Genomic DNA, 17,495 nt, shown 5'->3' on the forward strand with positions numbered 1-17,495 from the left:
TCTGTCCCTATTGGCAATAGGGAGTTGATAACGGAAAGATCTGCGAGGGAAACTCGTACTTCAAAATCTGCAGCAATAAAAGCCAAGTCATGAGATCTTTGCAGTAGTTACTTGACCTGATTTGAGAAGCCAAATATAACCCATAGTATGTAAAACTAAAAAATGCAGTACGAAGTAGAGGCACTAGGTCTCTTGCTTTAGAATCACAAAAATATATAGTGTATATGATACAGGTATGCAATATGAAAAGTTTAAAATCCAGTGGATGTGCCTTAAGTGTTTTCAGGGAGCAATGTTCTGAGCAAAGCCCTTTAGAGTAGGCTCTTAAACAAGTAATCTGTTGTATATAGCAAGCAAAGCTGGACTTTGCATGAGGAAGTTCTTTTGCTGACTTAGAGAGCTAGAGAAGGGTGGCTGCTTCCTCTAAATAGCACGTCCTTTGAAGTGAAGTAGCTGAGCCACATTTTCAAAAGGAACTTAACTGCCTGTACAATTTAAATGAATCTTTATGAATGCATCCAATGTTATTTGCACACAATTCTACTTCTATGTCTAATAAAGTACGAATACATTTTATATATATTTCTCTATATAAATAAGCTTCTTGTTCATAAACATTGCTTCTTTACAGTTCCATATACATTGAACTTGCCTTACTTGTGAAAATGATTCAGCTCAAAGCAATACTGTTTGCTTGTGCAAACAAACATACCTTCATTAAATCCTCCACTTGGTCACTTCTCTTCCTTATTATTCACATTTGGTTTTAGTTCTTGTTCTAATTTGGTCTGTTTTAAATGTTAAATTACAGAAGATAGCAGCAAACTTAACTCCGTGACATCATGTTCTGTTTGTGGTGCCTTCATTTTAAACCACTGAACTGTGCATTTACAAACACATCCATAGACAGCTCCCCCCGCAACAAACACACCCCCCCAATTAAAAAAAAAAAAAAAAAAAAAAAGAAAAAAGGAAATAAAAGAAAAGGAAAAAAAAAGTACATCCTTGTTTCAAGATGCACCATAAAATTGGGAGGAAAGAGAATTCCTCTGCTAATGTGCCTTGAACGTTGTCTGTGCTGTTTGAAGGAGCTGTGGTGGGTGTTTTGCAGGACATGGCACATGATACTGAACCCTTTTATGGGGTTTCTTACAACTCCAAAGAGATCTGATGTGAGATTTATTTCTCTCTGCTGGAACATTTAAAATATAAACTTAAGAACCAGACCCTGTATTTTTGGAAGCTGAGGAGAGCGTGTGGGTTGCCTGATTAGGACCAAGGTTCAGTGCCTAGTGAATCATCACTCAATAGCAAGCCAGGAATCTCTGTTAGGAGAAGTGCTTGACTGTTCCCAGTCCATCATGTTCCTTATCAGTGTTCTTATCAGGATTTGAGTGGCACTGGCTTAAAGAAAAGGCAAATGCTAAAGGATCAGCAATTTGAAGCTCAGAAAGTTTGGAAAGGCAAAGGCATGACAGAAAGGTTATTTGCTCTAAAGAATGGAGATACAGCTGACCTGACAGACCTTTGCTGAAAAATCCTGAAAAAGGTTTTGTGGACTGAGGAAGGATATACAAAATAGTGATGTGCTGAGTTTGTGCTCATGGCCGGATCCTGCTAAGAACACTCTTCCTTGGGAGTAACTGGGCTCCTGATTCCACCTTTCTCTCTAGCTTTCAGACCTGTAGACTTGTGCCACTGGAATATTTGTTTATTGTTTGTATGTGTTACTCAGAAGGGCGATATGAATTTTTCTGGGCACTTTAAGAGCTTCAATGAATGTTTTTGTGTCTTAGAAAAATAGTGTCAAGTTTCTGTGAAGAAGTTGGATTTATTTTCACTGCAGAATTAAAATGTCTGGGTTTTTCGAAAAGTGGAATCTGAGAAGTAACCATTTCGAGGTTGTTTCCCTCAGAGAAAAGAAGAGAGTGTGCATAAAATAAGTCTGGTGATGGATAATGTTCAAGTGAGACAATTAGTGCTCAGAAAGGCTTCATGTCCCCATTCTATAGCCTCTTTGAAGATTTTGATTTGTGCAGTTGTTTTTATCCTATTTTTGTTTTGGGTGTGTGTGTCTCTTTGAATTATGTAACACGTGGTTTTCCTGTTGCTGTGAAATCGAGACATTATTTGTTTTACTGTGTGAAATGTTCAAGGGAATAAACGCCAAACAAACTTCAGGTTTCTGAGTTTTTCTTTGTCATACGCCTTCTCCCTCCAGTGGTTCCAGGTGAGGGATGCTGTGGGGGATAGAGCTGGGGGAGATTGCAATGAATAAATCTGGCAGGCTCAAATACAACAGACATTTTGGGGAGCTCTGCAGTACGTGCCATCTGTCACTGCAAAATAGCACTTTTCAGGCCTCTTCTTTATCGTGTATGGGTTGTGGTGTGTTGGTTTTGGGTTCGTTTTTTAATTTTGCTGTTATGTTGTGATTTGCTCAGGAGTGAAGGTCATGTACTGCACAGACAGCATGACATATTGGTGTAAAAAAACTGTTAAGGATCACCATATTAAATATTCTGCTGCTGTGGTAAAGATGGCTTTGGATAGATGGTGCTGTCAGCATTGTGGCTTCACTGACTTGGGTCGATATGAGAGGATGTTTTGTGTGCCTTGCTGCAGGCCAGGGGTTTTCGAGTAAATTTTGAGTAAACACGGAGCCTTATAGCCAAACCCTTTGTCTTACCTTCTAGCTGGACAGTTAGTTGTCTTCTCTGAGGAGAATGGCACGTGAGGAGATGACCTCCCTTCCTCAAGACCGTTAAGAGGCTATTCTGTAATGTTCTCACCATGACAAACCGATAGAGCTGGATCATAGTCTTGTGCTGCACTTTCCTGTTCTCAAAGATATATTGGATTAGTCTGCATTAGGGACTCATCCTCTGTCTTTTCTCGCTTGCTTCTCATGCTTTCTATGGTACTTCCTGTTGGCAACTAAAAGCTTGTAATAGCAGATGACTTTTGAGAGCCTAATTGTGAATGATATGTCTTCTCTTTTGGGTGTCTTTGGCCAGAATAGTTATGTGTAAGTGGTAGCTCATGAAACTACAATCGCAAACCAATTGTATTATACTTAAGAGTTCCTTCTTTGGAGGAAATTTATCACTTAATGCCTTAGAAAAGTAAAAGGCGATGTCATTACTGTGATCAGTAGTCCTGATTTTGAGGCTAAAATGGGCCTTCAGTTCTGAAAAGTAGCCATTGGTGTTCAGTGCAAACCTCATGTGCTGGTGTGTGAATTAGAAATGTCATTTTGATACATCACTAGAACAGCCTCCACTGTTCTGTATCAGGAAAGCTGTTAACTTTGCAGCTACATATACGCTCCTCAGAAATCAAATGTTTGCTTCAAGAATTTAAAAAAAAAAAGGTGAAGGGAGATGCATTTCCTGAGTTCATTCCCATCAGAGGCGAAATCAGACTTCCTTGCTGTAGCAGTGTAGAAGACATTGTTTTCAGCTAAAACTTGGAGAAACCAAGCATTTGTGTGATGGGAGAGCTCCCAGGCACTCTCTCCTCATCCTCTTTTGAAGGCTACAAAGATGCCTCACATGTTCTGTGCCAGTGATTCTTCTGTTGTTTCATGGCTCTGGTGTTCTCTTATTGGTGCCTACAAGAAGAGTTGAGCTGGGTATTCTGCCCCGCTGGATGGCACCGGGGTGCTGCCAGGGAACTCCTTCCATGGCCCTGACACTCAAAAGTCACTTTTTGCTAAAGGCATCCTAGTTTTGTGAAACAGAACTGAACCTTTTCAAGCATCCTTCCCTTCACTGCCACACTTCCTTCTCGCTCCCATTCCAACCCAAAATACTTACCTTAAAATGATTTACTCTAGAGGAAACTTTATTCTGTAACTAAAGCCTCAAGTAACACAATATGTCAAATACTGTTCTTTATAGCCTTTGTTGTGCAGATAAAATAACATGAAAATGAGGAAGAAAAGTAGACAATTTAGGCTGGGCCATGTTCTTGCTGAGTGTAAGTGCTTGTTTGCATGTAGTTCCGTAAAGAGAACCCATTGATTTTTCTGAATTACACTGTCCTGGGATCTTGAATTACACAGATTTGTCCTTCCATTTCATCCGTAATTTCTGAGTGTCTCTAACATTATTTAAGACTTGTTGAACTTGGTAAATAGATTAAATATTATCTTCGTCTTACAGAAAATGAGGCATTGTGTACTTTTTTTGCAGTTAATGTCCTCAAACAGAAATTAGCCACAGAAAATCTTATGTGGCTTGTAACATCCAGCTATTTATCCCAAAAGTGAAATTAAAGGACTGAAATGCACTCTATAAGTAGTAATATGTTAAAGACAACTTTTAGGAACAAGGTATCGCAATTACATTTGTAAATCACCTTAAAACTTAGAGGTATTTAGCCATTCATTAATGCACAGTATCCGGTGGACTGTGTGGATGTTTTGTTTCCTCAAAAAACAAATGGCTTCCACTGAACATGGACTGAATTACCTTTTACAGGGGTTCAGAAACTTCATTCTGAGATTTGAGCTTTTGGGAGTACTGAGTTTTCCACCATACACCCCAAACTAGCTTGCTTCATCAGATATTTTGGTAGCAGTTTTTCCAAGAGGTATGTTGGCTCAGACCGTCTCCTTTGCAACATGCATCACTATGGGAGTGTAGAAAGCCTGCTGTGTACAAGTTGTTTTAAATTTTAGGTGTAATACTCTTCTTCATCTGGTATGATAGAAAGCAGAGTAACTGTTTCATACAGATCTTTTCCTCTAATGTTCTGTAACAGTGAGGAGAAAGTATAAGGTACTTTTAAAATAATAAAACAAATGAATAAATGGCTGCTCACCGCTACACCAGTTAAAACAAGCCCCAGTGATAGTTTTACCACCTGCCTATGATCAGCAGCACAATATATTAAGGTATATAGTTGGTAGTGTAGCTTGGAATACAAGGAGAAACAAGGGGAGAAGAGCAAACTTGAAAAAAAAACCAAACCAAAACAAACCCACAACAACAACAGAAACCAACCAAACCAAAACCCAGAGCGAAATTGAAATAATCTGACCAGAAGGAATAGATACACCAGAGTCGACATCAAACCTATTCTTTTGCTTCTGTGAAGTGTATTTGTGGAGGAAGGCGAAACAGTGGTTGCTGAGATGATCCTGGCAATGTAGAGCTTAGCTTAGGGTTTCCAAATAACACTGGGCAGATGCTCTTTAAGGATGAGATGGCACTTCTATGTTCTTTTTAGTTGCTTACATCTTCTCTCAAAAATGTAGTTTAGTCTGACGTTTCTCATGTTTGCTGTCATCCCAGAAGGCTGTGTTTTCTTTTTTAGGAAAATTTCATAACTGTCCTTTCTGCTGTTATAGAAGTTTATCTGATGGCTTGCGGGTAGAACTGTTTAAAAATAGGACTTTTTTAACCCAAGAGATGTTTCAAATACTTTCAGGCTTGGGTAACTCAGTGATTTAAAACATCAGAACTGATGCGTAAGTTGTCTTTAATCAGCAATGTGTATTTTGGAAGCTTTCTTTTAGGAACCGGGGCAGATTTTGAATCTACACAGCTGTATACCTATACAGAAGAATTTTCTTAGTTTCAGTAAAATTCCCACTAAGACATGAAGCTCTGGATTGCTTGGAATATTCAGTTGCTTTACAAGTTATACAAGAGCATGTGAGATAAATGTAGATGATAGAAAAGTATGCAACAGAATGAGGGAGCAGATGTCAATGCTTTTTGAAGTATATGGAGGTTTTACTTAGGGCAAGTATTCCTCAGCATATTTTCCTGTAACTGCCAGACTCAAATTTCAGCCTGTTCCGTTTGCAGCACTTCATAATCTTGACACAAATGATAGAAATTAAGTAAGGACATGGTTAGTATCTAAACATATTCTGAGATCCAGTGATTATGGAAATCTGTCATACGTTGCAACAGAAGAGACAGTGGTTATTAGCTCAGTAGCTGAAAGGAGATGTCCATTTCAAAGCCATGTTTTGAATCTGAGCACAAATTGAACCGGAAACTGAAAGCAACTTGATAGTCCACGGTCATTTATTATGTACGATATGTATGATCTTTAATGATCAAAACATCATCCAGTGTCCAAGGTGGAAGTATCAGTTTCTACAGAAAGCAGGCAATATTTGTATTGATAAGTTCCCGTGCTACCTTTAGATGGAAATGTTCTTGGTTCGGTGTTCTGCTGTTTGCACAGTGGGAATCACCTCTCTGATCCCTCCTGGTGAAATGAGAGGTTCTGGAGGGCTGCTGTGTACAACTGGCAAGAAACAGATGCTGCAATGAACAAACTATATGAAGTCTAATGGGGTAGAGGAGACAGTAGAGGATTTCTGTGTAACAGCATTAAAGGGGTTACTCTTTGGATGATAACTGGACAATCTCTATTGAATCTTAATTTAGAAGTTACTCAAAACAAAACTTAAAAAAAGGGAAGACTTCATAAGCCAAGGTTGTCGTGATTTTAAAATATAGCGTGGTCTCTCTCACCTTGCCTTTCCTTTTCCTCCCTACCGGTCCCTGAATGTGCCTCATCCCAGGTGGTCTTTTGAGGTAACATACCTTGAATAGCTTCCAGGGCAGAATTTACACCTGCAAAGTAATGTTATAATCTTTAGCCAGATTATCCTTTAGTGCTCTTCAGCCTTCCCACACTCAGCTTCTTTCAGGACATGGAAAGGAGGCCAAGCAACATATGATAGAGCTAATCAAAATACTGGAGAGAGTTCAGACAGCTTAGGTGATACCAACAAAATAGAAAATGATGGGTAATATGCTACTGATTTACCAATATTCCTGAGTAATAGGCATATTTTAATTTAAATTGATAATAATTTAATATAAATTTAATATCATTTAATATAAATTGATGTAGGGATTTTACATCTCTAGTACTGGAAACCTGTTTCAGCAGCAGTAAAAGCAAAATCTGTACAAATGTTAATATTTTCTGCCAGAAAAGATGCAATAAGGAGAATCAGGCTTAGTGGTGTTCCCTGGGGCTTGGATTAGGTGACCTAATAGCTCCTTTCCCCTGTTCCTTTTCTCCACCCACCAGCTAACAACACTGGACTCTTTCCAGGAGTGAAAAATAGATATATTCCCATCTATACCTCTGCTGCAATGAGACAGCTTTTCTGTATTGTTAAACCATGTACTGAGCTTTAAACTTTCATTGTGTAATGCCACTACTTCACACATCTGCATATGAAAAACACCATCTATTAATATTTCTCAAGTATAACTTGAAAGCATAAGTTGCAGATTTATTTTGATTTGTTTTCAAGACATAAATATAAACTACAGATAATCTTGAAGCAAAACTGGTTAATTCTATTCATTTCTGGTTGCTTCCACTAAAAACGAGGGAAGGTCAGATCAGTCAAATTGACAGCTGTTTCTAGGCTTTGCCCTACAGATGTTTTAGGGAGCAGTGTTTTTGTCAGTGTCTGTTTTGACAATTCTAAAAGTCTATTTTAACAAAAATAGTGTGAGGGTGGGAGAAAATATTGCAACATCCATAAGCCAAACATGTAAGTTACTAATTTCATTCAGTAGTCAGTCCAATTCACTTTCATAATTACGAAGAAGGAGCTTCCACATTTACTGGCAGTATCTGACACATGAAGAACTTAATTCTAGCTGGAGGTTGTGGAATGTGTGAAGGAGGATTTACATCGTCATGTTTGTTTCTGGGGTATCTGTTTCAGAATCCCTTGAATATTTTAGCTGTCAGTAGTTCCTATACACATTATAATTGGGGGCAGGGGGGGCTGTCTTGGGAATCTCACTGATTTTTGTTTTGTGTGCTGTGTGCTCTTGAATCAAGTAATACTATAAAACTTTTGGTCAGCTGGTTCTTAGATAACTCTGCTTCATCAGAGAATATTTAGGCAAAACACCTTTCTGTCTGTACAGCTTCATCTCCCCATTTTTCTCTTTAGGTCCCTGATTTGCTAGGAAGATTTGCTTGACTTGACAGTTTGAGAACTGAGCTTTGACATGGTAATAGAGGTGTCAAGTATATTGGTTGCTCCATGGCAAACCCCTTTTTCTTCTGCTAGGCTAAGCAGAGCTGCTCTTCTCCTGTCTCCTCCTTAGTTCTATAGATTTTAAATGTCAGTTTAAGGACAGCTCTATTGATCCAAGTCCAACCTGCGTAAGACAGTTTGCATACATACAGTTCCTGTGTCAAACTCCAAGAGCTTTGACTCAGTAGAGCATATCTTCTATAACACTTAGTTACTTTTTATTGTTGTGATTGATAAGTGTGCATTACAAAAGAATTTCAGTAGGGCCATCTTCAGATTTGAGCTCATTTTAAATCCTGTTCATGGGCAGTCTGGATATCTTGCTTATGAATAGACTTTGTTTTTCTTAGCATACTGTCCTCTTTGAATTCAGGGCCTTTTTATTTAGTGGAACATGTTATGGGTCAAACTGGAAACAGAGACATCAGAAAGTTCAAGATTTGATAGCTTTTCCACACAGCTCCCTGAAGGTTTGGGAATACCTGAGGATTGTAAGAGAAAAAGTTGAGACATTCTATCAAAATAACATTGACTATTAAGTATTTATGTTTGAATAAATGCATTCTTTTTTCTATTTGAGCAGGTATTGTTTTATCCCCTTTGTCTTTGAGGATATGCTTATCAAAATTCAGGGGATCTTGTCAGGATCTGTGCAGTTCTGCAGTAGGTGATGTGAGGCTGTGTGAAGAAGCAGTGACAAGAATTCACCAGACCTGCTGGCCTCTTTCCAGTGGTTTCCTGGAGATATTTCTTAAAAGAGAAGATAAATTTTTAAGAGTGGATGCCCTAGATTTAAAACTTTAAACCTTTTCCTAACCCTTATAAAAGAATCTGTTCCATTTAACATGCTTCTGCAGGTCACTTTAGAGTTGCCATCTACATGTTTTATATATCTTACTGTGAAGTTGTTAACAGTGGCTTGATACTAAATTTGGAGAGGATTAAGCATAGGAATTCTGGCTATGTCTCTCAGAAGAAATCACTTGCAATTATTTAAATGGAATGTCTTAATTGACTTACTGCTTCAATATGTGCAGCATCTAAGAGCGGGCCTTGGTATTAGGATTTCTTTTTTTTTTAATACATGCTGTGCTGAGCACAGTGAGCATCTCATATGAGGTGTCATTGCTCAACCTGCTCACGTAAACCATGTAATCATTACACTTAAAATCCAACATATCTTAGTCCTTTTCTTACTTCAGAGTGTTACATCGTGACTTAAAGGGTCGAAGTTGGGCATTCTGGATCCTGCTGGTTCTGGCGCTACCAGTAATCTGTTGTGAGACTGCCTTGCTGGTATTTAGTCTCTGTGTCTGGACTTGCGCAATGCCTCTGCAGTGCTTACCTACTTCCAAAATAGGTTTGTTTGAATATGCTAGTTCTTGTAAAACATTTTGAGGCCCTTAGATAAGAAGTGAAGTTGGAATACAAAGAGGCTGTTAATGGAATTGAAATGGGTGAGGGTGAAACTTCTGGGAAAAAAACTGAAAGTCTATCTGACGTTAACACAGATGAAAAATGAGAAGCCTAAAAATGCTGCTGGATCTTGTTTAGTGCCTTCTCTGTACCTCAGCGATAATGTTTGTTGAACTGCAAGCACACTTCAGAAACCTTAACCCAAAATTTCCTAGAAATTAATGGCAACAGAATCTGAGGACTTTTGGCATTTCTGACTCAGACCTGGCTGCATCTCTTTTGAACTCCCAGAGAAAAGTTCCCATCTTCCATCTCTGTTATTTGTCATATGCAATATGCTGCTGTTTCTATTGGAGTTGTTTTATCTGACGTAGTTGTGTTCTCAAACAATTGTATGGAGGTAGGAGCAATTGAAAAGTTTGGAAGAGACAAATGAAAACCAACAGGTACAGTGTTTCACATTATCCTAAAAGCACAAGATCTGAGAAATTGAGAATGAAGATTTTCCTGAGAAATGTATTAATTCCTTCACTCTTTTGCACGTGTTTCACAGCAGACTCCTCTATATTAATTTCTGTATCTCCACAAGGCCACAGCTGAATCTGTGCAAAATACTGGACCCACACGTCACAAGAGATGACATTTAACTTAGAGAGCTTGCATTCTTAACAGATTGGACTAAGAAAAGGAAGTCTGGAGGTACTGCATGGTTAATGAAAAATAAATTCTGGTAAGATAAGCAGGTAGTTTCCCTTTGGGAAGAATTCATTGTTCTCCAGTTCCTAGTTTTCTCCTGCATCTTCAGCAAGTGTTACATCAGGGAGTAACCTTGGCAAGATTTCCTCTAGCTCATGAGAATAATCTGTAGATTTTACAGAGCAAGGTAGTACTAGGTGCAAATCGAGATGGGATCCTCTTTCAAGAGGAGCTTCTCAAGCCTTCCAGTAATTGCCAAGGTTGCTGGAAAAGGACACATTCATGCAGACAAGGAGCAGTTTGGTGTAGGAATGTTACCTCTGATCATACAATTTTCTTTACAGGAGGCAGGCTATGTCAAGGCTGAGGTAAATAAAGGACTCTGGCAGCTTTCATCTAACAGCTAAGCAGCCTGTCCTGGTAGGAAAAACAGTTCCCTTTGGATGACCTGTGGAACATTCATGGCCCACTGACTCTTCCAAAGTAAAGAATCAGGCTTTAAAATGTGTCTTATTTTGGATGTTGCTTGTGGATTTTTAACTGATGAGTCGATTGCATGAGAAGCTACTCTTGATTTTCAGGTAGCTCCCCTCTCTGCCTAACAACATAGATATTTTTTTTTCCTCGCACATGTCCCTTTTCTCTCAGTTGTGAGTGGTCACGGATTTTTGGCTCTTTGGGCCTGTGTGTGCTGACAAGGTGAAATGTCAGCTAATGGTTAATGGGTGCACCCTGCAGCTGTTATCTCTCACCCACAAGCTACAAAACAGTCTGGGCAATACAATGTAATGATTTGAGAGAAGCACCTTTCCCCTCCAGAGGAACATTAGAGAATAAGCTTTATCACCTACTAGAACTGTGTTGGAATAGACCTTGCCCATGCATGTAGCACCATACATATATACACACACACACACAAATATATATTTATATATGTATGGAGGAAAAGCGGATAGCAAAGCTTCAGATTTCCTTATCTCTATTTATAGTTTCTTATTATAACTTCAAAATGGTGTGAACTTTATAACCTAACATGAGCAAACTGTTTCATTATCTTATCATGTTAATGATACCTGTATCTCACACTTCGATGCCTTAAGTCTGTTTGTGAACTGTAATGCTTTTCCTTCTGATAGTTGATGACATTTTTAGTGCAGAAAGTCGGCTGTCTGTAGCATTTCTCCTGTTTCACATTTGGTAACAAATTTGCCACTGGCTTTGCAGCTAGCCAGAATAAGTTTTCATTGAGCATTTTATAAACAAAACCAATAGACCAAATGGTCCATATAGACCAAACGCCTAGAAAACTGTTGCTGAAGCTGGCAATCAGTTAAGTTTCTGTATCATGTTCTCCAATGTAGAGCTGTTTTCTTTGCAGAAGTGGAGGGATGTGACCAATCCTGCATCTCAAGTATATGGATTATAAATTAATTATAGAAAGCACTGAGAATGTCCTTCCTACTCCTTTGAGATTTTGAGGCACGGAGTGCTTGTCAAGCACACAGGACATCTCGGCGTGACCACAGCCTTTTGCATTAACATTTATGTAGATTTTCCATCTTTTCAGTATTTTTAATGCAGTTGCATTGAGCCACTTACTCCCGCTTATAGTTTGTCCTGTGACAGAATTGGTTTGATTATCTATGTACCAGTTACACTGGGTCTTCATGATGAGAAGGGTGATGATGATTTGTATTTCAAATAACATACCTGAAAGATCATAAACATTCACTCAATGCATATAAAGTGATGTCAGCTTGATTTTCAGTCCTCTTTTACCTTAGAGTGATTGCTGCCAGTCTTTCTCCCCACTAAAACAAGCGTGGGTTTTGTTGTTGTTGTTGTCGTCATCCTTTTTTTATCTGCTTGTGGAATCTGCAGTTATATCAGAGTATGCATCAGAAGAGACCAAGTTTAAAACAACTTGTGAAAAGATATTTCCGTTGAAGTAGCTGAGCTGATGAGCCTGTTGTGTATAACGAGTTCCAAGTGGAAAAACTCTTGTTTTATGATGATTCAGTACATTCCCTCTTTGTTTTCCCTCACCTTGGTGTTCTTGTGTTACCCAGAGTCCTTTGGTTTTTCACTGTCAGCCAGAAGTGGCGGAACAATATTGCAGGTCAGTTCCCCTGTTACTGTGAACTCAGGGTTGGGGAATGTAACACGGATTGCAAAAATAGATTTGGCTGAGGTGGTATCACTGTCTAAAGAGAATGAAATGAAACGTGAATCCCAGCTGAAAAGGCAGTCCAGTTCCATTAAACTTTGAAAATACTAACACAACATAAGGCTTAGCAGCAGGAAATGGGAGAGACCATAGTATCCCTGGAAATGCAAAGTAATGTTCCCACCTGCCACCCGTGCAAGCTTCTGTGGGTTATACCGTAAAGAAGCCCTGTAGTTACAGCCAGCAGCACAGCACTTGCCCACATCATAGAAGGGCTCAATAATACTAAACAAGAGAGGAAAACACTCCTGGCAGTTGTCTTGGTGAGATTTTATCTTTCTGAGAGGAGCTGGGAATAAATGGCACTAATTATGGCAAGGCTAAGTAGTTTTGTCTGAAAGACTAGAATGGTTCTAAGTGAGTAATTGCTCTCAAAAAAAGAAAAAAACCCAAGCTGTTAGGAGTAAACTGAGAAACTACAAAGGATGGAGAAAGCAAAAAAAACTGTCTTGGAGGTCAAAAGGTGTAACGATAAAGTAAACCTTGCCAAAGCTCATGCTGGGTTAGACTTTGCAAAAGAAAGGAAAGCAAACAGCTGTAGTCTCTAAGCATGTAAGTAAAAGCAAAATAAGGAAAGCAGAAGTGGGTCCACAGTGAAGATCAAGGTGACATAAAATGCAATTTTAGGTGCAGTCAAGCGATCAAATGAATACTTGGCCTCTGGTTTCAGTTGGGACAATGACATTGGATGTGGGAGCAAGAGATGTCAGTGTGTAGCAAGATTTGGAAATGGAAACTAACCCAAGGAAGCTAGAAGCAGAATTTAAATACTTCTATACTGTAATGAGTGGAAATAAAATGGCACCAAACAGTCTTTGTCTCAGAAGAGTAGAAGAATTGTACAACGAAATTGTGAGCTTTGTGGTGATGATCTGTGATTAAATCACACTGTTCTCATGGACCTTGAGTATCTAATTTAGGATAATACTGTGTGACCACTGGGTGACAGAATTTATGACATGCATATAAAAAAATTAAAAGAAAAATAAAAAAGATATGATGTAAGCAAGTATATACCTGTTAATCTAAACAGTAGATAAAACATCTTATTTCAAGGAATAACTAAAGACTGCTAGTTCTGCAAGTGAAGTCCTTTGATGTTATGAAGGTAAGTGGTATTAAAAGTGACATGTATTCACTGAAGATTATGCAGATTATCTTGACAGCTTTTATCGGCGAAGTAACTGATTTCCCCCGCAAGGGAAAGTACTGCATCTGAACTCTTTGGACTTCAGTAAAGCATGGAAATAACCAGTTACATTGGATAAAGTACATGAATTGTCAAATAGCTAAGAAGTGGACTTAAATGAGATATTAGAGGCTTTACTGAGAAAGAAAATTATGGGGTTGAGTGTCACCTAAAGACTGTGGATTTTCACAAAAATGAGCTGGGGACTGATCTTTGAAATACTTTCACAAAGGTCACTGGCAAAAAGAGGAAAAAATCTGCTAATTAAATTCATTGCTGAGGCAACATTTCAAATCCTCATCAATGCAGAGGAGGATAGGCATGTCATACACTAAGCAGTCTGTAATATTAAAAATAGAAATGTAATAGTAGAAAGCACCAGGTCATGCACTGAGAAAGTGTTGAGAATTTTGGCTACCAGCAAGGTGCTTATCAGTTGAAAGCAGAGAAGGAGAAAGATCTGAATATCAGTCAATAAATAAAAGCCACCAGTATTATGTGGCGTATAAATAGGCGAGTGTGTTCTCAGCGTGTATCAGATGAGAGATTTTTGGCAAGGTTGAATGTTACACTGATAAGGCCTCATCTGGAAAACTGTGTTCAATTCTAATCACGCAGGTTCTGGAAAGATTAATCCAAAACAAAACAGGTGCAGAGACCTAGGGGAGGATCAGCACACTGAAGAGCTTATCTCCTGAGATGCAGGTTGGCTTGTTTAGCAAAGCAAAACAGAAGCTAGGAAGGCTTGGGCTCTGTAAATAATAAGCTGGTTAAGGGTAAATAGTGGCATGTAATTTAAGATAAAATACTAGAATTTTAAAAAGAGATACATGAATGCAGGTTAGAATTTAGTTCCTTGAGTGCCACAGTGAATGAAGCCACTTCATGCTTTTCTCCAGCTGCCTGGTTCACATGTCCTTGCAGTTTTCTGGGATTTGTGGTATTAGGGCTTTCAAACATCTCACCTAGATTTTTCTCTGTGGTTCATTTAATCACAAATGCTGATTGAAAAACAAATTAATTCAAGTCTAAAAAAAAGTGTGAAAACTCACTCCAAGTGGGTCTTTTTCGTTCCCTCCCAGATTCGTCTTTAAGTAGTAATAATAGTTTCTTGCTTCCTAACTCTGTAGACCTACCTGGACTGGTAACAATTGTAACAAGCAGCAGGATTGCCCCATAGCTTTCCTGTGTCATATCCAGCCTGTGACCAGGCCTTTCCCAGTACTTGCTACATGGACTTCATTGCAGCTCTAGTTTTTGCAGCTAAAATGTCCCTATCTCCTCTCTTAACTAGGGCATTTAACGTTCTTTTTAGCATCTATTAGCCAAAACCACTAAGATTCCCTCTTGCAGTCTGGCTCCCCAGCAGGTTCTGCCAATAGTGGTGAACAGGATAATGACATAAGGTATTCTCTCGCTTTATTTACCTCCCTCTGCCTTGTGCCCTTTTTCTCCCAATTGCTCGATTTCCTTAGAAAACCCACAGTTCTGACTGTCGCATTTATTTTTTATTCACTGGCTTATTCTTTAGGTTCCAATGTAAATGGGCTGGAAGAGCCCAGCCTCGCCAAGCGGCTGCGTGGGACGCCGGAGCGGATTGAGTTGGAGAATTACCGACTGTCCCTGCAGCGGGAAGAAGAGCTGGAAGAGGTTCCCGAAGAGACACTAGCAGAGCATAACCTGAGCAGTGTGTTGGACAAAGGAACAGAAGAGGATGTGCCCAGCAGGTTAGCGCGCACTGTCCATAAGCTTTTTTTATGCCCATCCCAACAGACTTTTTGCCTGCTTTTCCCTTTGCCTTTTTTAATATATTATTTACCAGGTTGCCCTTGTGGACAATGTTCTGCATATGTGCACAGCTATTTTATTTTGTAGTTTCTGTTCTTCTAAATAGCTTATTACCATTCTTAGAAGACACCTATAGTACCCTTATACTAAGAGATTCAGTCTTAAGTTGGAAGAGATTTTTAAATACTTCTTTTAAATTATATCAAAACCGAATGAGTCTTCTGAGCAAACAGAACATGGATTCAATTGGGAGAGGATTCCAATGTTAACTTCTTTTCTGTATGTTTTGTATTACAAACACTTTTGCTTTAAAGATTCAAGCTTGACACACATGTAATTCTGACAGAATGCTGATGCAATACCTGAGAGCTATTAGTTTGAAGCAATAGTTATGGCTATTGAGAACATGTTGTACCTTAAGAAATTTCCCTGTATTCACTAAATTATGTATAAACGCACCAGGATCCAAATATATGCAGGTAGAGGTACTGGAAATAGTTGTTGCAAGAACTGAGAGAAAATAATCAAGAATGCTTGTGAACTTCGTAGTCAGTTACACACTTTTTGCAGATTCTCAGTATCCTAATATGGTTTCTAATAATATACATTTGTTTGTAGCTATAACAATCGTTACCTTTTCAGCTTTTGGTTGGTCCAATAGCCTTCTTGAAATAAACTCAGAAAATGCTCTTATGGCTTTCCTGAAACCTAGATCCTACAAGCATATTCTGTGTATACATTACCTGCAGGTATAGGGCTGTATGAGAAATTCCTTACTGCATTTATACATGTGAAATTGAATTGGACTGGTGTGATGAAGAATGCAGGAATTAAAATGTTCATTAAAACATTTACAGGATTAATGTAGTATAGAATCTGTCATTTATTTATCTGATAAGTTTGAAGCTGCAACATCTGGAAAGGAGTAACTTCAGTACATCATAATTGCTAATAACTTTTACAGCTGTTGAAACCTAAATAATACTTTTTGATTAATTTCTTAACATACTAATTTCTTTAGAAGATATTATTTTGACATTTTACATAATTGAGATCTTATCTAGTGCTCTAGTTGAATAATCATGGGACTGTTTGTGGGAGATGCAAACTCTGCTTGCTTTACTCATCCTTCCTTTAGCTCCCTGCTCAGGCCTGGGAATGATATCAACTGTGACAATATAGGCATTGATGATTAATGAGGGATTTTTAGCCCTTTATGTTTCTAGCTCTAAACCAAAATTTGCTAGTGTGCAGCATTATCATTGTTGGTCTTGATTTCAGTAAATCAGGACACAGTAGGCCTTCTCAGTAAATGGCAGAAGATTCCAAAGAAGGAGAAGAGTTAGTTAAAAAAAAAAAAAGTGGAGTTTTGGCATTTTGTCATGAAGCTGTTGATCGTCTCCAAGAGGTGTTTAATGGGATTGTGGGACTGACAACAGTCCATTATTAGGTTAGTGAGTTTGATTTCCACTCATAGGGTGCTACATTGAGCTCCCTTTGTCATACACACTTCCTTAACCTGGATCAAACTGAGTATTACTGTCTATAATAGACTGCATTGTATAATTTTGCATGTGAAAAGCAGTGTTTAGTGGGCAACTCACACACTGTGATAGAGGGGAAGGAGAAAATACATAAAATTCCCTGTCAATTTGACCTGGAAAAATTTCTGTCTCAAATCCAAATATGGCATGCAATTTACTCAGAGCATTGATAAGACTGTACGGGCTAAATTTCAGAGAGAGAATTTGCTGTTGAGCTACTGAGTATCCTCTGTTGAGGTCTGCCCACTCCATGATATGTCACAGAAAGCCTGGGGGAGGGGGGGAAAGTAAAAAGGAAAAAATCTGACCACTTTTTCAGCAACAAAAGAAAAAAGTTTGACTTTTGTAACAAGCCAAGCAAAGCCCTGATTTGATCATCTTCACTGTCTTGGTGAAGTGCCGCAGGGTTAGGAGCAGGCGGAGGAGATGGGGAACTTTTTGTTCCTGTGTCATACGGAGAGATGGATTCGGCTTCAAGGTTCATTAAGGTGTTATCTCTAAATCAAGCAGAGACCACACATTTTGGTGCACAGCTTCCCATCACACGCACACTTAGGAGCGTGCACACTGGTGAAAATGTACAGAAAGCAGTTT

The 17,495-nt window shown here is 38.7% G+C and overlaps 1 protein-coding gene across 5 annotated transcripts in view; it reads left to right on the plus strand.

Annotated features, from left to right (window-relative positions):
• The window catches only part of MICAL3 (microtubule associated monooxygenase, calponin and LIM domain containing 3), a 150,978-nt gene that overhangs the window by 85,020 nt on the left and 48,463 nt on the right, over positions 1 to 17,495 (plus strand). For all 5 annotated transcript variants that reach the window (XM_080346275.1, XM_080346271.1, XM_080346273.1 and 2 more), the window contains one exon: positions 15,101 to 15,296. In XM_080346275.1, coding sequence (XP_080202401.1) covers positions 15,101 to 15,296 — 196 coding nt within the window. The remainder of the gene's footprint in view (positions 1 to 15,100; positions 15,297 to 17,495) is intronic.

The sequence above is a fragment of the Nesoenas mayeri genome (genome assembly GCF_963082525.1).
Source record: "Nesoenas mayeri genome assembly, chromosome: 1".
Classification (NCBI taxonomy): domain Eukaryota; kingdom Metazoa; phylum Chordata; class Aves; order Columbiformes; family Columbidae; genus Nesoenas; species Nesoenas mayeri.